The sequence below is a fragment of the Rattus norvegicus genome, chromosome 3 (assembly GCF_021556685.1).
Source record: "Rattus norvegicus strain SHRSP/BbbUtx chromosome 3, alternate assembly SHRSP_T2T, whole genome shotgun sequence".
NCBI lineage: Eukaryota > Metazoa > Chordata > Mammalia > Rodentia > Muridae > Rattus > Rattus norvegicus.
In genome coordinates, this window is record NC_141536.1 from 162,164,979 (window position 1) to 162,185,394 (window position 20,416).

A 20,416-nucleotide genomic window follows, 5' to 3' on the forward strand; every position below is an offset into this window, starting at 1 on the left:
AGCACCAATTAGTCCCTTGCATTGTGTTTTTCTGGATTTCCTACATTTTTGATAATTAGGGTTTTTTTTTTCACCTCAAAAAAGATCTTGTTGGTTTTTCTTAAACAAAATGAATTGATATCCTTTCTTGTTTCTCACATTTTTCTAAATTCCAAAATTCCAGATAAGTTGTTAAAAGAAAAAGAAAAAGAAAAAGCATCGCTGTAGGATGATGTGAATTTTGACGTTTTCCTTCCCAGAGGGCTGTGCTGTGGAAAAATACCGGCTATATCCTTTTAGCCCAACAGGGGGCGCTAGTGAGTCCTCTCACTGCAGTTGTTTACCAGGCAGTCTAGGGGAAGGCTGGCCTGGGATCACGGTTGGTTCCATCAAAGCTGGCTATTAACACAGCTCCTGGAGATGGCGCCCCACCACCTTTGCCTTTGTGGTGCCAGAAGACTGCATGATAAAATACCAAAATGATTAAAATCATATTTGGGGGAACCAAACCCTCAAAACCAAAACCATGGCTTTCCACAATCTTGTGGGATCCCGACTAGGTCACTTGGCCCCTTTGGGGTTAATGCTTAACCTAAAACAATTATCCTTAGAGATTAAACAGGCGTGCCATCATGTTCCACCATGGTCCACACTCAGGAGCCATTCCTAGAGAATCAGCTGTGTCAAGATGGCTGACATTGAAGCCTCTACCCTGTGACACACACATGCACAAACATTTCCAAGGTGCTAGTCAGAGGGGGTTACTGAGAAGAAAACGTGATATAAGCTTGAAAGCTGAGGCATGAAAAGGGGGGTTGCACTGGGGTCTGTGCAGTCTGAAACCTGCCTGCCACTCAGGCACAGGGAGGGCCGGCCCTGATGGGAGAGCCGGCCGGCCCTGATAGGAGAGCCGGCCGGCCCTGATGGGAGAGCTGATTTCATCTTCAGTACACAGTACACAGTAGGTACCAACCGTGTCTGGGGTGTGAACAAGTGCCCAGGGTGACCGTGGACAAGATACTGTGCCTCATAGAGCTAGTCAGTCTCCTACAGGGTAAGGAGGCTCTGTAAACTTTCCCCAGTCTCTGTCAGGGTGAGGGATCCACAGGTAGATTCTCCGGTGGCTGTGCTAATCCGGCAGATGCAAGCAAAAGCCTGCCTTCCAACCCACTCAGAGCAGTGCAGCAACCTTGAGATGAGCTCCTGCATGCAGCTGAGCCCCGGAGCACAGGCAGCATGGGAGCAGAACTTCAGCAGCATCGGCATCACCTGCGAGCAAAGTGAGAGGCGCCGTGAGGCTGAACTGAGCCGTCTGCAGGCTGCCGAGCCGCTGAGCCGCTGAGCCGCTGAGCCGCCGGCTGAGGCAATTACAAGCGGCTCTCTCTCCACAGCACAGGGCAACCCCAAGTCCATGTCCGCCTTCACAATCAATTTACAAGCAAGAGAAAGCTCCAGTTCTCACTAGCACACGCAGAGAAGCCTTTCAATACGTCTTAATAATACATACATGCACATAACACTGTCCAAGGGAGAATGGTAAAAACAAGGGCAGGGAGTAACATTAGACAAATACATCCAGCAGAAGGGGTCCAGTTTTAAAAACATCACCTTTCAAAATGAGTGCATTGATACCTCTGAGGGCATGGGAGTTTTATAAAATTTCATTATCATCAAGAAATTTAAAAATCACTATTTTCAGGTAAGAGTCGTCTTCTGTGGGGCTGGGAGACATCCGTAAACACCAGAATTACCTCTTCTGCTTTGCTCATTATGAACTGTTCTACAGAGCTGTGGAGAATTCAACAACAAACATACACATGCACAAACAAAAACCCTACGTTATTATTTAAAGAAGTTCATATACAAAATGATTTCTGCACAGTTCCCATTATGGAAGCATAAATTTAATAACAAGACTATTTTGAAAATTGATGAAACAATATAGCTTCTAACTGCAAAATTAAAAGCTGGGCTTATAGAGAAAATGACAAATGGAGCCCAGAAAAAAAAAATAATGGAGTTAAGATGGAAACAGAAAGGGTGCTGTTTGCAAGAAAGTGCTACGGCCAAGGCCGGCTCCTTACTAGCATGAATGAAATGCAGCGCACTTGAGAAACTCTGCGCACAACTTCAGGGTAACGTGTCGCAGGTAACCGTGCACGCCGCTGGGGTCGTACAGATGTAAGATCAGAATCAGCTGCTGCCTGCAAGCACAAGCAGAGGGACCCCTACCACGTTAGTTATCAAGCGGTTCCCGCTCCTTCCCTCTGTTGGCCGCGCGCGGGCGCAGCGGCAGCGGGAGCAGCCGGAGCAGCGGGCGTTCCGAAGCCGCCGTGTATTGTGTACCGAGCGCTTTGTAAAATAGGGGTTCGGGCGTTCAGGGCGTGGGTTTGAGGTTCCAGCGTCCGGTTATGGTTGAAGCACACATAAAAGTCTGCCCTACAACAGACCGCGTAAAAGCCGCCTTGGGCTGCAGCAGTTTCCCGGCCGCCTTGACAAGCCGGGGCGAGGAGCCGAGCGGCGGATGGCGGCGCCCGCGCTCTTTTCCTCGTCTTTTCCCCCTTGTTCTTTCTCCCTCGTTTTTTTTGCACATTTTTTCCTTCATTTTCATCATCGCTCTTTCCCCGTCGTTCTTCTATTTTGACCGCTATCCCCTAGCTTTTTCTCCCGCTCTATCTCAATCTGTGTCCTTTTTATCCTCACCACTTCCTCGCGCGCTTTCCCCATTTAGCCGTCTGGCTCGCCCGCCCTTTTCTCCTGGCTCCTTCTCGGCAGGTTTTTTCCCCCTGGCTCCATCTCGCTAGGTTTTCTCCTCTCGCTCCTTCTCGGCAGGTTTTGCCCCGTTTCGCTATTTATTTATTTTTTCCCCTTCGCTCTTTCTCCGCAGGTTTTTCCCTCGCTCCTGCTCGCTAGGTTTTGGGTTTTTTTTCCCCCCTCGATCTTTCCCCGCAGGTCTTTTTCTCTCGTTCCTGCTCGCTAGTTTTTTTTTTTTTCCCCCTCCCATCTTTCTCGGCAGGTCTTTTTCTCTCGCTCCTGCTCGCTAGGTTTTGGGTTTTTTTTCCCCCCTCGATCTTTCCCCGCAGGTCTTTTTCTCTCGTTCCTGCTCGCTAGTTTTTTTTTTTTTTTCCCCCTCTCCATCTTTCTGGGCAGGTCTTTTTCTCTCGCTCCTGCTCGCTAGGTTTTGGGTTTTTTTCCCCCACCCCGGATCTTTCTCGGCAGGTCTTTTTCCTTCGCTCCTGCTAGCTAGGTTTTTGGTTGTTTTTTTTTTCCCCCCCAACTGGGTCTTTCTCCGCAGTTTTTTTTTTCCCCCTCGATCCTTCTCGCTAGTTTTTTTTTTCCCCCTCGATCTTTTTCAGCAGGTCTTTTTCCCTCGCTCTTCCTCGCTAGGTTTTCTCTCCTCGCTCTTTCTCGGCAGGTCTTTTCCCTCGCTCTTTCTCTGCAAGTCTTTTCTCCCCTCGCTCTTTCTCGCTAGGTTTTCTTCCCTCGCTCTTTCTCGGCAGGTCCTTTTCCCTCGCTCTTCCTCGTTAGGTTTTCTCCCCTCGCTCTTTCTCGCTAGGTTTTCTTCCCTCGCTCTTTCTCGGTAGGTCCTTTTCCCTCGCTCCTGCTCGCTAGTTGTTTTTTTTTTTTTTTTCCCCCTCGCTCTTTCTCGGCAAGTCTTTTACCCCTCGCCTTTCCGCGATAGGTCTTTTTCCTCGCTCTTTATCCTCGGGTTTTCGCTAGGTTTACCCATCGCCTTTCCTCGCGAGGTCGTTTCCCTAGCTCCTTTTTCCCCTTCGGGTTTTCGCTAGGTCTTTAACCCTCGCCTTTTCTCGGCAGGTCTTTCCTCCCCTCGCTCTTTCTTGGTAGGTCTTTTTCACTCGCTCTTTCTTGGTGGGTTTTCTCCCTCTTTTTTTTTTTCTCTCTAGGACTTTTCCCTCGTTCTTTTCCCCCTCGATTTTTCACTAGGTGTTTTCCCCTCACTCTTTCTGTCTCACTCGTCGCGGCCCCGCTCGGCTCGGGTGAGAGAGAGAGTGGTGTGATTTGCACGCGGGCAGAGGAAATGAAAAAGGGCGGGGAGGATGCGGGCCGCGGCGAGAGGCTTCATATCGCTCCCGCCGTCTGCGGGGGAAAATGAGGCCAATATCGCGCCGCGCGGAGCCCTTATCGCGGCCGGCCACTGCAATAAGCCAAGCGATGGGAGATAGGGCCCGGGCCGCCGGGGGGCCTGGCCAGCACCCGCCGCCAGGGGGCGCAGGGCCGCCGCGCCGGGCCCAGGGTTGTTTTTGCCAGTTCTTTTGCAGGAGTGTGCTGAGAACATGACATAATGACTAAACGTCAGTCTCTCAAATTAAGGATAATGATTAAAGCTCACAGCAAAGAGAAAATCTTCCAGTTTGCCCCGGCACCGGCCACATCGTATCCTAAATAGCTGCGGAAGCCTGATGGCTGTCTTCAGGAAGACGATTATTTGAGATGACTAGTTGCAGCTAAGAGAAAAAAAAAAAAAAAAAGAAAGAAAAGAAAAAAGAAAACTAGAGATACAGAAATAGACCTCAAAAGCCTAAACGAGCACCCCACAAACATATATCCCCCTGAATCCGTAAAGCACATGCTCCACCTAAAAAAGGGGCACTGAACCATGCTGGCTTTCATTGCTGGCAAAGCTTAGAGCATTCCTTGGGCTGACACCAGATAGGAAGAGTACTTCACACAGGTATGCTGCATGCAAGAAAGTGGCAGGAGGGGCATTCTTATCTATTAGCTATCTCATCCGGGAGAGCTCTTTTCAGACCTCAGCCCTGCCCAGTATTCTTTGGCTGTTCAAGTACACGAGGTACCATGAGTCCTACAAAGAAGGCAGCACGCAGAAATCTCAAGAAAGCTTTGCAAACCCACCCTGATTTGGAGGGAAATACTGAAGAGTGGGTGATTCATCTTTTATTTGGTTCCAATAAACTGCCTTATAGAACAGCAGAGCACTCCAGTTCCAGAGCAACTTTAGCCTTGTCTTCATGTGAAAATGGACGTCTCCCCAGAGACAGACAGACAGACAGACAGACAGACAGACACACACACACACCTCAGAGCTTTGGAATTCTGTTTATACCTTAATAAAAACATAATCTCTTTATCCAGAAGAGCACTAAGCTGCTAGTTCTGAAGTCAGTCATGGACAGAGGAAAGTCTCTCTCCCTGACTTGCCTCTCACGGCCACACACAAGTTTTTACTCACTCTGCTAGTTCATGTGGAAACCCTCAGCTCCTGCTGCTGTCAGTCACCACCAAGTCCTGCAGCTGGTGAGGTGCTCTCTCCTCCTGTCCTCATGAAGCAACTGTTGAAAATACACTTCCATAAGTGACATATCAGGCTCAACATGACCCCGTATCCCCTTTATTTCTCTGCAAGCTATGTTTCTCACCAGCCAAAAAGCCAGTCTCCCTCATACCCTGCTACCTACAACCCCAGCCGGGCATGTACGACTCCACATGGCTGCACACTGACATGTACGACTCCATGTGGCTGCACACGGACATGGCTGCTAGCAGCACACCCTGGACAATTGCCGCCTTTCCTCTGGTGGTGCAGCACATGACCCTACCCCACCCCACACACCCTCTCTACCCCTTGTACCTGAAACCCCTGTGCTTTCCCACCAAGGAGGTGTGTCAGATCCCTCATCTATAAGGAAAGGCAGGATCTGAATGGGCTCAGTGACCACCAAAGTCCTCAGAGAAATCTGTCACTCGACAAACTTGTGTCTAAGTAACTTCTTCTAAGGCCTTGTTTTTATAATTGGTTTTCTGTGAGGGCAAAGGCAGGAGCAGAAGTGCTTAGAGCATCTTGCAGAAAAGGCCTTCCTACGTGCAGAGCTAGGTTAGGTCTGGGCCCACCGTCTTTCAGCAGATGACTTCTTGTGTAAGCCAGATCACTCTGGGAACCTTGAGTTTTGCCATCCAGGGCCTTTCCTGAGAAGCCCAGCCCTACAGGATCTGAGCAGTAGCAGAAGCAAAAGTGTCTGTTTTCAGATTCTGGTCATATTTCACCCACAGGATGGGAACAACACAGTGGCTATGTATCCACTGCCCCAGAGCCTCCTACCTCTGCACCTTGCCGATCTGCAGGAAGGCCTGGGTGTCTGCAACCCTCCCGTACCTTTAGGCAGTTGTACAGGTGTTTAAGGACTCTTATACATGCACTTCGTGCAGAACATTTAAGAAGCCATCGAAGATAGGCACCCGGTCAGCTACTGTCAACTGATCTCTGAGAATCACTGCCAATTCATGAATGGAGAAGGCAAGGGTACGGCAGGGGTGACAGCAGACACACAAGTCACCACAAGCAAAGATAATTCAATGTCTCTAGCATTGCTCCGGAGACCAGTAAGCAAGCCAGTTCCCAGCCACATGGAAGTCAGGCCAACGAGCTGCACTGTAGCTCCCAGGTCCTGCTACTCAGTGCTCCCCCTCTCTGGGCCTCTGGGCCAGCTCCTCTTCCCTGAAGGATGCCTTGTTAGAGAAGAGAGTCTGGAGAGCAGAGTGCATGCCACAGGGCCCAGTATGAGACCATCCTCCACCCTTGGGATCACCAGGAGATTTGAGGCGTCCCTCAGTAGAAAGGCATTGCGTGTGGGTACTTGGCTCTGGAAGACCAATGTGTGACAATGACTTAAAGTATTTAAGGGGATTCATATGGCACAGGCAGCCAGTCCATCGGTAGATGAATGTAAACACAGCCCAAAAAAGTCACTGTTCTCAAGCACTAGTATGAGGTCATCTTTCACTCTTACCGGTAAGCTTCCCTGACTTTGAACACTACTTCACAATGATTTTCAAAGAGAAAAATGCTATGGTCGTCATTAACTAGATATATAGTTAATACTGGCAGAAGAGAAATACTTGGCTTCCGTGGCTACTGGAGAACTGAACTGTAAGGAAGGTTAAAGTCTTTGCGCTGTGGGTGTTTTTTGTCCTTTACTTTTTTTCAAGGAACAAACCTGCATTTTAGGTTCACTCTCTTCAAGCACAGTCTGTTTCTGTCCCTCTTCTGATTCCAGACAGCCACTGGCTCAGCTGGGGGCTCAGCTGGGGGCTCAGCTGGGTTCTGTGGAGTTGATGGAACATGTTACACACAGACACCAAAGGAGAACAGCGCCTTCATCCATCCCATCAAGAAGCCTGCATGCGGTCCCCACAGAAGGCACCTCACATCCCAGTGCCAAGACTGCCTTACAAAAGGGCCTGCTTACACTTGAAAGATAGGGATGCCCACCGGTAGGCCTTCAACCTTCTGCTCTGTAAGGCCAGGGTCTCCTTGGTATGGCCGACTAGCAGCCTCTAACATGGCTACAGAAGAAGGGGCAGAGGTGAGTCTTCAGAAAGGACACAATAGGCACCTTTGGCTTTTGTTGGGAATCAGGACTCAGTGCAGGTAGGAGGTATGGGGGTGAGGGAGCAGTGACCGGAAGAGAGAATGAGGCCAGCAGGGGAGTGTTTACTCAGTAAACAGTTCTGGCTCTCACATGTGCAAACACTCCTAATGTGCGCTGAGGAGCCTTTACATTAGGTTAACAATTAAAATGAGCACCAACGCCCCAGGGTGACATGTCAGCCTCTGGTTATTGATTAACATCAGCTGAGATGGCCCTGACCTTCCGCTTCAACCATCACAGGGCTTCCAACGTGCACTTGAAATGTCATACTGTCTATTGTCTTAATGGATTCTGACACACCAGCTCAGTATATGATCCGGAAGTCAATTAATACCCAATAGAGGCTGTGTTTGCTCTGAGCATGCTATCTGGACCCTAGCACCCAGTGTCCACAGAGAAGCATGCTGTCCATCTGAGCAGGAAGCATGACAACAGTAGCATTTCGGTAGGACACCCACGTTTCTTTTGGGCACGATGCCTCCGATTCTACTACACATGGATTCACACACTAACATGACTTGGCTAGAATCGAATTCAGCACATTAGAAACAAACCGTGCCCTAGTCTCCAGTGCAGTTACTCAGTGAGCACCACTGACCTCAGAATAAGTCAGGCTGTAAGCAATTCAGCCCAACTCAATACCACCAGTACAGTGAGCTCATTTCCCCAATGACACCCAAGTAGGGTGGCATGCTGGATGGTGCTGGGCACCCACAACTCACTGGTGCGAGCCTGTCTGGAGAACCCTTGCTCCTCAGGACTCAAGTTTCCAACCACTCTGCCAAGTGCACCCCACAGAGAGAGCAAAGTGAGGGTGCTTCTAGGATAGGGTATCCTTGCGCAGGCCCTCCTTCTTGTGAGTACCCTACACTGACACGAGGCAGGCAGCATGGCGCAGTGCTACCTCTGAGCACTGCTTATGAGAGGGGCACTCTCCTTTCTTCTTCTCCTGACTTGCAACTGTGGCCCGTTGCTGACCCCATCTGGGCCCCAGAGTTAAGCTGCAGCCCCACCAGCTCAGCTTTTCTCATATACCTTAGTAGACCTGGCTGGTGTGGCTGCTCCTTTTTGTCCATTTCTGCCTCGGATAAAGAAGCCACAACACAAATACAGCCCACCAGGGCCTGGACTGGCCCTTTCTCCTCTATACCCAGGGTTTTTACAGGCCAGTTTTCTTGGAATTTTCTAGAAACAGCAGCAACACGGGACATGCTATTATTTCTTACTAATCTAACATCACCTTTAAGAGCTTGGGAACAGTTTAGATTCAGATCAGGCACTGCTGTTTCATTTGTGCAGGCTTAGGATGGGGTGATAAATGACCACTACAACCCAATGGCCGCAGCAGAGTGTGCACTCGGGTCCTGATGACCATGCACTTGCAAGGCCTGGTTCGCAGGAGGGAAAAGGCGCCACCTCATTGGTCAAGTGCTCAGCAGGAACGGGGGAGGCATAGCAACAGCCAGTGTCACGAGGCTGGGGAAGCTTCTAGAGACTCACGCAAGAAGGAGTCCAGTCCCTTCTGGCTCCATGGGGTCCTGGCTTCACAAGGGGCAGAATCCAAACTGTAGGGTGGAAAGTAGGTGACACCGGCTTATCCAAGTCTCCCTCTGGGAAGGAGCACCGTCACTAAGCAGCTGGGTATTGAGGGATGCCTGGGAACCAAGAGGCAGCCACACGCATCACTCTCTATGGCCTTCACCAACTTGGAATCCACCCTCTTCTGTTATTAGAGATGTAAGTGACTGCCAGCCATGACCCAGGACATTCACACCACTAATCCCCCAAGAGCACTGCCTGTCATCCCCCCCCCCCCCCGCATTGTTTCTGGTGCCCACCCTGTTCCCATGGAAGGAATTCAGGGTGATCAATCACCTGATTGATTGGTTGTCTAGTTATCCAAAACATGACCTTAAGAATGAAATGAAATTTGCCATTTATCTTCTCTGCAGGGATGTATTAATAAAAGCAAGTGCAGCTTTGTGATTTCTGTCACATCCTCAGTGGCTGAGGGACAGGGCAAGTACTTACTGCGCTCTGTAATATCCTGGCCATGGACGGAGAGCGCGTTCTGAGATGATGAAGCTGAGGAGAGGATGTGACTGTCAGAGGCAGGGCTGGGATCTGACACAGGTTCTTCCTTCAGACCCTGTGTCTGCTTGCTCCCGGGCTCACCAGCAGAGTCGAGCTGTTCTGCTTTCAATGCGGCAGAAAATACCTGAACTTGAGCTGCAGGAAGAGAAGCACCAAGAGTTCTAATGACCACACAGGGCTGGGCATGCAGTTCAGCTGGCAGAGTGTTTGGCTGGTATCCATAAACCCTGTTTTCTGTCCCCTGCACCCCATACGCTGGGTTTGGCATGCATACTCATAACCCCAGCATTTGGAAGGTGGCAGAAAAAACATCAGACGTTTGAAGCCACATCTACTACAAAGCCAGGTCCAGACTAGCTTGGACTGTGTAAGACTCTGTCTCGGCTTTTTTTTTTTAAAGATCTGAATGACAATGTAGATCCTGGGTTCATTTCCGAGGGATATGCACCAAACTCTGGCCCGGGGATGAGGCTCTTCCTAGAGGCACGCGCAGCCCCTCCATAACTGGAGAGTGCCTAGACTCTGGAGTCTCAGCCTGGGCCCCCAGCCAGTTGTGATGCTGTCCACCAATGTGACCATTCCAACTGATCATGAGCCACACAGAGTAGCACATCTGGATCCAGAACATATCTACCAGGAAAAATCAGCCCAACACCGCTGTCGCTCACAAGGGACGAGTGGGGTCACAGAGCAGAGGAGTCTGGGAGGCCATCCTCCTTGACAAGGTGTATTGTTGTCCCATTTATAAAGCGGGATGGCTGCTCCCCTTCCCCGTCACACATACGCATGCGCATACACGTACGTTTATTTACACACCAGTGTGGCTGCTCAAAGGACTTACTTCACCTATTTTCCTACACAAATTAAAACTGTACATTTCCATCTCCAGTGTGCAGGACACGTGCCCTACCCCCACCCTGCATGCTGTTCCTACAATACAACTATTCTCTCCAATGCTCAGAGCTTGTAGCTGGCTCCCCACTGTGCTGGAGCAGTCTTACCTCCCAAGTACAGCACACCAGGCCCTCTTCAACAGCCAGAATATGAAATGTGTCATTTGTTTCTGAATCTCTGGAGGTTAGTGACCCCTTTGAGATCTGAGGAAAGCTAACAGTTCTTCCTTAGTGAGAAATTAGCTATGTAAATATGTGCAGAATAGTGCGAACAATGGCTTCCCAGGAGCAGGGCTGATCCTCTGCAGCCCAGCCCCAGACATGCAGCCTAAGGATCCCCTAATATTTTCTCTACCCCCAGAAATGACCAGCTTCCTGCCTGGCATCTCTTCTGGGCACCCCTTTCAGTCTCAAAGACACCCTAGACAGAGCTGCCTACACAAGCCCTTCTACCAGACTCCAAGGGTCACGGCTGGCCAGCCCTGATAGCCTCCTGTGGCTGGGAATCGGAGCAGCTGCAGCAGTGTGCACTCCACCCCAGCCCTCTGCCTGTAGCCTGCAGAAGGACCACTTGTTCATCCCTTCAGCAATCACGGGTTCGTTACGCAGAGACTGGCAGACAAAGACTAATCATGGGGCGAACTGGGTCTTCACATCTCCTTCCTTCGGAGCATCACAAACCTTTGCCCAGCAACAGCAGCAAGTGTTATTTTTCTAATTTCTCTCACGTGGGACAAACCGAAGCACAGCTCTGCAGCGCTGCTGAGGACTAAGTGGGGTTGCACGACAATGGGATTAGGAGACCTGCTCCTACACTTGGTGGAAGCATTAGTCATGAAATGAAAAACACCTTACAGACATCTTGCTTTTTCTATCTGCCTAAGGAAGAAACCTTGGGGCCCTGAGATGTCTGTGGCCAGAAAGGATACATAACTGGGGAAGTGAGTCACTGTCTCTGGAGCTAATAAGACTTCCATCAGTACAGATGTGCCCAAGCGCTGTCCCCTGTTCTGTTAGGGCTCCCTCCCTCCAGGCTGTGCACATGCTGCCTGGAACAAGGAAGCCAGACATCAAGCAGGTGCTGCCTAGAGATACCAAACTGTGCTAAACATACTCCCGGTGCGTATGTGTGACTGAACACACAGACACACAGTAGCACATGGGCAAGGAGGCAGGCCTGGGTCGTGCGCAACACACAGACATCCTGTCTTCACCTTGAATGTCTGGGTCATGCAGTAGACGCCCCTGCAAATTCTGAAGGAGCAGATCTCACTCCTGGCCACAGCTGTCACATGCAGCCTCAGGTCCACCGTGGCTCCCCTCTAGTGGCCCAGGCTCGCTCAGAAGCACCTCTACATCTTTGTTTATATCAGTCAGGGAAGTGCGCCAATACAGGAAGTCTCTGAACCCGTTCTTGGTAACTGGTCCTGAGGCAACCACTGACATCAGGGAGCTTTGGGAAGTGACTGCTGCCTGGAGAAATTCCTATGGCTTCAGCTCTGGCTATGGGAGGCCCTGGATGGTTTTCTGCTGTCTGTGGAAGAGCTGGTGTGCAGATGACCGGTCTCAGCTGAAGTTCCTTCGGGAAGTTAAGTTCATCTGGCTCAGCATGCACAGATGCTCTAGAGCTAAGGGAGGAAGCATGCTCACTGCCCTGCAACAGAAGGAAACAAGAGCAGCACCTAGACCTCCTAAGCCCATGCTTTCCTGAATGAGCACTTGCCACTTCCTGTCAACCTTTACAGCTTCAGCCAGCGCAGAAAACAACCCAGGGAGGCTTAGGCGGCCTCCACCCTGTATTTATGAGTGCCCCAGCAGGGGGCAGACTTTGGAACAAAAGCCTAAGAAGGAGGAAGAGCTGACTGTGTGCAGGCCCCAGGCCAGTCACCTACACAAGCACATGAGCTCTGTTGGGGGTGCAGAAAGGGTCTGTACTCAAAAGATGTCAACTGCCCACACCGTCCACCTCACAGTCCTATGCAGCCCGGATGGCAGAGGGATGTGTAAAAACTACCTCAGACTGGCCGTACACACCTGCACCTGCCGTCCTCCCAGGGCAGGCATGACAAACACAAGATCAACCATCACAGTAGAAAGGACTGAGGTCAACACAGCACACAGAGGGCCTCTGTGTGTACAGAGTGTCCTGGGTCACAAACGTACATCTGGGAGACTTCACCTTTTTCCTGTGTAAATTCTCTGAAGAACTTCATTAATCACGGAGAGAGAGACGGTTTTCTTTACGGGTTATTTAATCACCACCCTCAATGAATATTTTATCTAAGCTGAGGAGACATGGTAGCTTCATTATTTATAACCCGGCAGTCATGTTTCGAAATCGTTATTGCAATTACTTTTTGCTTCTTTACATAATTAAAGCTCTAATATTCCATCTTGCCCAGAAGGTCACTATTACTAAAGCTGGAGATGAGATAATTGCTAGGATTCCAGGTGGAGGCTTGAGGTGAGGGGGTTGGCAGTGCCAAGCGTCCTGGTGGGAGTGAACACGGCTAAGGTGGCACTGCAGCTGCTGAGCCTGGGCAGCCTGGTGCTCAGGGTGCCGTCCTCCTGATGCACAGGCTACCCTGCCCGGGATGAGTTTACAAAGGTGGACACAAAGGGGCCAAGTGACTGGAAGGCAGCCTGGCACCCCTGAACAGGAGGAGCATACACTGTTGACCGCAATGAGCAAGTGTGAGACCAGGCAAGAACAGAGCGGTCAGACCACACCCACCCACCCACCCCAAGGCATCTACTTAGGTTTGCTACTTCCCAGCCATTCCCTAAAAGGCAAAAGGACCATTATCAACAGAAGAGCCCCACACTAGTTTCCGTGTTTCCAGGCTGTGAACTCCATATGACACTAGCCTCCATAAAGGACACAGAGGCTGACACTAGCCTCCATAAAGGACACAGGGGACTTACAAACTGCACTCGGCAGGCCTATGGCAGTGCAGGGACAAAGACAAGGAAGGCACTTGGGAACTTTTCTCCTCAACTCCGGTTTCCATGCTGTGCACTTCCCTCTTTTAGTGTCAAAGCCTCTCCGACTTCAGCTACCTTGGTTCTGACTGCACGGTGTCTAGATGTCACCATGCACACCAGTAATGGAAGGGAAGGAAAAGAAACAAGCCAGGGACCAAGATGGACCCTGGAAAGCAGGGCATTGGATCCTGCAGAGACCAGTGCAGCTGTCAGCCAGTGAGCACTCACCATTGACAGGGATGACTGAGGAGTGTGATGAAGAGTGGCAAAAGCTGGGCCCTGCGGACCCAGGGACATGTAGGACGTGGCCATGAAGCACTCGGCACACCCCCACATGTTATCTGAGCAGAGCTCAAAAGATTTTAGTATCTACCAAAACAAAAAAGTAAATTAATAATAATAATAATAAACAAACAAACAATGGAGCTACTCAAGTGAGAGTGCCCTGTGGGTAGCCAGTACCAGTTCCAGCAGTGCAGGAGTGCAGAGCCACCGGGCATAACAAAAGAGCCGTGGTAAAATGACAGCCACGCACATTCTTTAAAGCACATTCTCTAAAGCAGTCGTATAGGAAGAAAGGCCTAGGGGCTGGGGATTTGGCTCAGTGGTAGAGCGCTTGCCTAGCAAGTGCAAGGCCCTGGGTTCGGTCCCCAGCTCCGGAAGAAAAAAAAAAGAACAAAAAAAAGGAAGAAAGGCCTAGTTCTCTCCCCACCTATCTGTAGTGAGTGATTGGGTTAAAGTTAAGACGATAATGGAGAAAACACCAGAGAAAGGGCCAAGGCTCCTTGAGAGCTCTGAACAGCGGATCACCTAGCCTTTGAGCAGGCCTGTCAGTGCTGTAGCGGTGGAGAGTGCGCTAAAGGGGCGGGGTACAGATGGCGCTCCCAGATGGATCCCCAGCACTCAGAAGACCGAGGGGGAAGGACTGCAAGTCAGAGGCCAGTTTGTGCTACATGGAACGCAGAATGGGAATAAGCTCTGTCTACAGACATGCAGACTCCACCCAGAGGAAGGCACATCCGTGCAGTCCTCTGCCAGTGACGTGGGGTCCCACGCTTGGACGGTGACTGTGAGCTACGGAGCTCTCCACTGAGCTGGGCTGTACAATTTTCTGGTTTCCTTTATTAGCAAATGAGCTAAATATAATCTGACATATGCTCACTTATATCCACATGACGATGGCAACTCTATCTTTTAAATTTTATGTTTAAAGGACGTTGATTTTAATGTCCTAATGTAAAACACTTAGCTTAAAATGTTTTACCAATGAGAGTATGAGCGGACAGCGGGAAGAGCCAGCTACAGACAAACGGCTGCTCTGGACACACACCCCCACTAGAGACACATGATGCTGACCTGCTCCACGTCTTCAGAGCAGAAGCCCACGGTAAACCAATCTTGGCTACAATGGTGTTTGCTGATGTAGCTTACACCTTTAAAAAAGAAAATGTACTTTCTGAATTGAAATTAGAAATCAGTTTAGAGGTGTCTCATCTCTGAGGTTAAATCCTGACCACACAGCTAGAGCATTATATGGGGGGGGGGTGCAGCCTGAGAGCCCAAGAGTTGCCCAGCACAGATGAGCGCACTGGGGCCTCTGCCCTTGAGGAACCTACCTCCTACCTGTGAAACCCTCCCCGGCCTTTTACAAAAGGCTACAGGGGGTGAACAGAGATATAAGAAGTATTCTATGGCGGGTGGGCCAGGTGAGTCTTGGCAGGCAAGAAGGCCAGAGCAGCCAGTCGAGCTAACAAAATGTGAGGGTCTCATCACACAGGCAGAACAGAGTTAAGAGAAGCCCGTTGGAGGCTGTGGGCATGGCACCCGCCCTGCTACACCAGTCATGAGAACTTTGAAAGCTATAGGCCTCCCAGCTGAGCTGCACAGCCAGAGCTGAGCCCACCACACAAGCACAGTGGAGCAGACGTGGGGTAACTATAGGCATGGCAGAAAAGACATTTGTGAGGGGACCTGAACCGTGACGAGCTTTTGGATTTGAACCCATAAACCAAGAAAAATATGCCTAGTGTATGCAGGTTTTAGGGCAAGGAAGAGTTCCAAATGGGATGGTGGGAGGCAGCAGGGAGCATGCAGACAGAGGACACCTGAGCATATGGCTAGGAGCAGGGACAACACAGAGGCTGGGCTGTCTGTGCCCACTACTTGCCAGCCAGACTTGAAAAGTACACCAGGAAGCATGGTAGCAATTATGACTGGCAAAATTTCACATACCAAAAATTTCTCAGTGGCTTCTTGTCCGACAGTATGACAAATATCCCCAAAGTGTGTGGCGCATACCTGTGAGGGGCAGAGGCACGCCATCATTCTTTGTCCTTCCTTTTATCTGCACACACTGTAAAACCTAACAAGCGGGGTCCCCGGGAGCCAGACAGCTAGCCAGCCTGTGCGAGGCCCATCGCCCACACATAGACATGCTAGGTGCCTGCTGCATTGAAAACAGGGCATTTACAAGAGGGCCCCCATTTCCATGGTTTCCTGGCTCCTAATTGATCTTGATACATAATGCATTCGGTTAGTGGTAAGGCAGAGCCTGTTTGCTTCTCTGCATGGTAAATGAGGCCTCAGTCCTGATCATGTGTTTCAAGGCCTGAAGAGCAGGGTAAGGCTGAGGCATCACTGCGTACAATTAATGCTGCTATAGCCAAATCCTGAGTAACTACAAGAGAAGCCAGGGTAGAGGTGAAAGGTGCAGCAAAAAGAAGACGGTTCTGGAGGAAGTCATCCCAAGACATCAAAGACCCTGTGCACTGCTGTCCACCACCAGCCCCATCCCTTCCCAGAGGAGACAAAAACTCCACAGGGACAGACTTGGAGGTTTTCAGCTAAAAGACGTTTTAGTGTCTTATGTTCAAACCCTCTGAACTTGGAAGAATTTCCGGTCACCACACACAGACTTGAGGCACTCACCTGTGCTGTGGGTCAGCATGGAGTCATTCTGGAGATTATGTAACAGGAGAAGCATCCCCATCACATGAATCAAAAGGGCAACCCTCAGAAGCAGGCACTGAAACTAGTCCACAAGTACTCAGGAAGGAAATGCAGGGGACCTTTTGAACTCTGTCTCTGGATGATCAACAGAGGCCAAACACTGCCTAACTTTACCGGATAGGAGCTCGCCTGCAGCCCCATTGGCAACTGCCTGACCCACACTCTGTGCCCACAGCTGGTCATCGCTGGCTCATTTTACCATGAGGGTTGTCTGCTCACTTTTCAGATGGCGTAGCCAGCACTGAAACATATCAAACATGTGTGCAAACACAACCCAACTGTGCTGAGGTACAACAGCCACAAGGCCACATTGGCAGTACTGCTCCACACAGTGGTTGCTGGGCAAGCTTCTCGTGCATACTGTGTCCCTGAGCAGAAGAGTGAGACCCTGAGCAAATGCTACAGGCTTACTGGTTTGAGAATTCAGGTTCAAGCCTTTGAGGAAAGGTGAAAAGAGTGTAGAATGCTTAGGAAGGAGGCAAAGAGGGAACCAAAGAAAAGAGAGCCCAGGGTCAGCACTCCATCCTACCTGCCTTCCTGGGAAATCTCTGAACTGTGCATATACAGGGGAGATGGGGGCGTCACGGAGAAAGGCAAAGCCTCACAACAGACAACTGTGCATGTAGCTGCTTACTCTGCCCAGGCAGCACAACCTGAAATGCTTCTCCCAGCCAAGGCAACACTCCTAGAAAGCAAGACACTCTAGTTTCTGCTTTATCAAGAAGATACAACAGAAAACAAAAACAAAACTCGCACATGCATGAATGGAATACCATTAAAAAAATAAACAAAATAAGCACGAGATTAGAAATTGTGATTTATTGGCAAAAAAAAAAAAAAGAAAGAAAAAAACCAGTTAGTAGAAACAAAAAATCCACACAGACACAGACACACACACCTAGAAGTTAAAATTTATAAACTTTAAAGAGTTTAATTAAAGCAGCTATTATAAATATCCTTGAGGACTACAAAGAAAAGTCAGTGACAATGAATGAGCAGATCAAGACTCTCATCAAAGGAACAGACATTGTAGAACACAACCACATAACAGAGTAGCTTTGCAACAGTTACCCTTGAATGTAACTGAACTGAGAAATAGCAGAACAGAGAAGGTGTCACAACTCTGAACATGCCTATGAGATATCTCCAGAAAGCAACTCCTGGCCGGAGAGTGCTTGAATTAACCAATGGGGGTGGTGGAATTATGGAGAGTGGGGTGGCCTGGGGCTGGCCCCCATCTCTTATCCTTGTTGTTGTCAGCTATTCTGCCTCACCTTCCCCATCATGGGAGACGACAACTTCTGAAACTGCAAAAATAAGGAAGCAAGTAAATGTTTCCTTCCGAGCTGCTCCTCAGGCGTTCTGTCATGGCAGTGGTCATGGAGCCTTCCACAAGCTCCGCTGGATCAACTTTAAAGCCAGTCACTTGAAAGTAATGAGGGAAGGAGACGTGGGCAACCAAAAGACAGAGACTTGATGTCTAGATGCTCTTAAAAAGATGAAGGCCAGCCAGGAGTGTGGCACTCCTGGTCTTTGATTCTGGCACTCATGAGGCTGAAGCAGGAAGATTACAAGGTACTGAGTGAGTTCAAGGCCATGGGGACCTACAGAGTGAGGTCACCTCAAAAACAAGCAAGGCCTGCCCAGCAAAGGGCAGGTTCTCAAGTAAGGCAGGCATTTCTAAGACCTGCCCAAATCCTTGGTGAACCACAAGTCACATACATTTGGGCAAGATTCCAGAAGAGTCAGCAGAAATGAGACACACTGAGCATCAGTCTTAATTGTGGATCACAAGGGAAACTGTTCTGTGTTGGAGGTTGGCTCAAGGTAATCAAGTGCTGGGATGAAATTACATTAGAGATATAACCTGGTGTAGTTTTCCAATGAATCATGTAAAACCTTCAATGCCTTATCAAAACACAGCACGTAGGTGTTAGAGGGGAAAAGTGACCCATAATGCAAGGAGTCACCCAAAAGGAACAGCAAGGGAAACCAACTGCAGTATCCAGGAAAGCAACCTCATGGAATGGCTGCAGACACATTCACACTCGGATACGAAGACACTCTGTATCACTAAGCCTCTGAAACTGTGCAGACAGGGTGAAAGTTCAACACCAAAACCTTAGAGGTTAAAAGGACAACCAGCAAAGTAAAAAAATCTGCTGAGAAGCTGGAAGTGCAGGGAGACTAAAACCAGAGTCACCCAAGGCGAGGCAATGTCTCCCAATGTAAGACACATAACAATGGCCAAATCTGAGCATCAAAGGGACAAAGACTGAAGGCTAAAGCCAAGGATTAAAGTACATCTTCAGAGCCCCAGTCTCCTCGGGAAAAGACAATGGAGGGCTTATGTGAGGAACAAAAGCCCCTAACTCCACAAACCCTGTAATATCTAGGTTGGTCAATGAATACAGAGGACAGACATTGTTAGGACCCAAAGAGAAAAGAGAAGAAGGAAAAAAAGGAAAAGAGGAAGAAAAGGAGGAGGAGGGTAAGATGGGGAGGAGCTAGGGAAGATACTTTGTCTATAAAAGCAGAAGAATGAGAGCTGACCTCAGAGAGAAACAGGAGGCCTGACAGCAATAAAATGGTTTAACAGTCTACAAGGGAAAAGAAACAAACCTGTGTACCCACAATTCTATACCCAGCAAAACTAGCAAGTAGAGCCTTTTAAGACCAGAACTGCATGAAGCCTCAAAGCAAGTTCTTTATATGGAAGGAAAATGACAGAAAAAAGAGTAATCAGAAGTGGTAAATTGAACATATGAAATGCTATATCTTTCCCTTAGTAATTTCTTCACAATATAGGGTTTTAAAAAATTATAAAACTATACTTGTGGTTCATAATGTAACATATGAAAATAACAGTACAGAGGGTGAGAGCAGGTGACAGAGACTATGCTGACAAAGACATAAAATGTCTAAATATGTTCAGGAAATTTCCTATGTGCTGATGTGTTCGAGGCTCTTCCACACTTTCCCTTCTATTAGTTTGAGTGTATCTGGCTCTATGCATAGGTCTTTGATCCACTTGGACTTGAGCTTTGTACAAGGAGATAAGAATGGGTTGATTTGCATTCTTCTACATGCTGACCTCCACTTGAACCAGCACCATTACTGTCTTTTTTCTTCTGGATGGTTTTGACTTCTTTGTCAAAGATCAAATGACCATAGGTGTATGGGTTTAATTCTGGGTCTTCAATTCTATTCCATTGATCTACCTGCCTGTCTCTATACCAATACCTGTGTGTGTGTTGTTGTTGTTTTTTTTAATCACTATTACTCTGTAATACAGCTGGTGGTCAGGAATAGTGATTCCCCCAGAAGTTCTTATATTGTTGAGAATGGTTTTCAGTATCCTGGGGTTTTTGTTATTCCAGATGAATTTGAGAATTGCTCTTTCTATCTCTGTGAAGAATTGAATTGGGATTTTGATGGGGATTGCATTGAAATCTGTAGATTTCTTTCGGCAAGATGGCCATTTTTACAATATTAATCCTGCCAATGCATGAACATGGGAGATCTTTCCATCTTCTGAGATCTTCTTAAATTTCTTTTTTCAGAGACTTGAAGTTCTTGTCATACAGATCTTTCACTTGCTTAGTTAGAAAAACACCGAGATATTTTATATTATTTGTGACTACTGTGAAGGATGTCATTTCCCTAATTTCTTTCTCGGTCTGTTTATCCTTTGAGTAGAAGAAGGCTACTGGTTTGTTGGAGTTAATTTTATACCCAGCCACTTTGCTGAAGTTATTATGTGTAGGAGTTCTCTGGTGGAATTTTTGGGGTCACTTAAGTATACTATCATATCATCTGAAAAGAGTGATATCTTGACTTTGACTTCTTCCTTTCCAATTTGACCTTCCTTTGTTGTCTAATTGCTCTGGCTAGGACTTCGAGTACTATTTTGTATAAACAGGGAGAGAGTGGGCAGCCTTGTCTAGTCCCTGATTCTAGTGGGATTGCTTCAAGTTTCTCTCCATTTAGTTTGATGTTGGCTACTGGTTTGCTGTATATTGCTTTTATTATGTTTACGTATGGGCC

At 48.7% G+C, this 20,416-nt stretch overlaps 1 protein-coding gene and 1 long non-coding RNA gene across 3 annotated transcripts in view; both read right to left on the reverse strand.

Moving 5' to 3' along the window:
* Positions 1 to 1,807: 1,807 nt before the first annotated feature.
* Positions 1,808 to 13,672, reverse strand: LOC148006591 (uncharacterized). The gene is made up of 7 exons (XM_087655061.1): positions 13,589 to 13,672; positions 12,026 to 12,029; positions 9,420 to 9,617; positions 8,889 to 8,953; positions 6,954 to 7,060; positions 5,192 to 5,291; positions 1,808 to 4,445 (listed from the first exon to the last, which is right to left on the reverse strand). The coding sequence occupies exons 1-6, from the start codon at positions 13,670 to 13,672 to the stop codon at positions 5,231 to 5,233; spliced, it is 519 nt and encodes a 172-aa protein (XP_087511187.1). The 3' UTR covers positions 1,808 to 4,445; positions 5,192 to 5,230.
* Positions 13,673 to 14,705: 1,033 nt separating this feature from the next.
* The window catches only part of LOC148006592 (uncharacterized), a 65,893-nt gene continuing 60,182 nt past the window's right edge, over positions 14,706 to 20,416 (reverse strand). For both annotated transcript variants that reach the window (XR_015684877.1, XR_015684878.1), the window contains exons 6-7: positions 15,593 to 15,658; positions 14,706 to 14,793 (exon numbers count right to left, since the gene is read on the reverse strand). This is a non-coding gene — a long non-coding RNA (uncharacterized LOC148006592). The remainder of the gene's footprint in view (positions 14,794 to 15,592; positions 15,659 to 20,416) is intronic.

Bases quoted from the DNA above. Each gene is read 5' to 3' on its own strand.
- LOC148006591 (XM_087655061.1), bottom strand. From the start codon at position 13,672: ATGGCCACGTCCTACATGTCCCTGGGTCCGCAGGGCCCAGCTTTTGCC. The intron at 8,954-9,419 runs GTAAGTACTTGC...TCCACCCTACAG, and splicing joins CCAGGATATTACAGAGCGCA to TTTGGATTCTGCCCCTTGTG. The intron at 7,061-8,888 runs GTGAGTCTCTAG...TCAACTCCACAG, and splicing joins GGGACTGGACTCCTTCTTGC to AACCCAGCTGAGCCCCCAGC.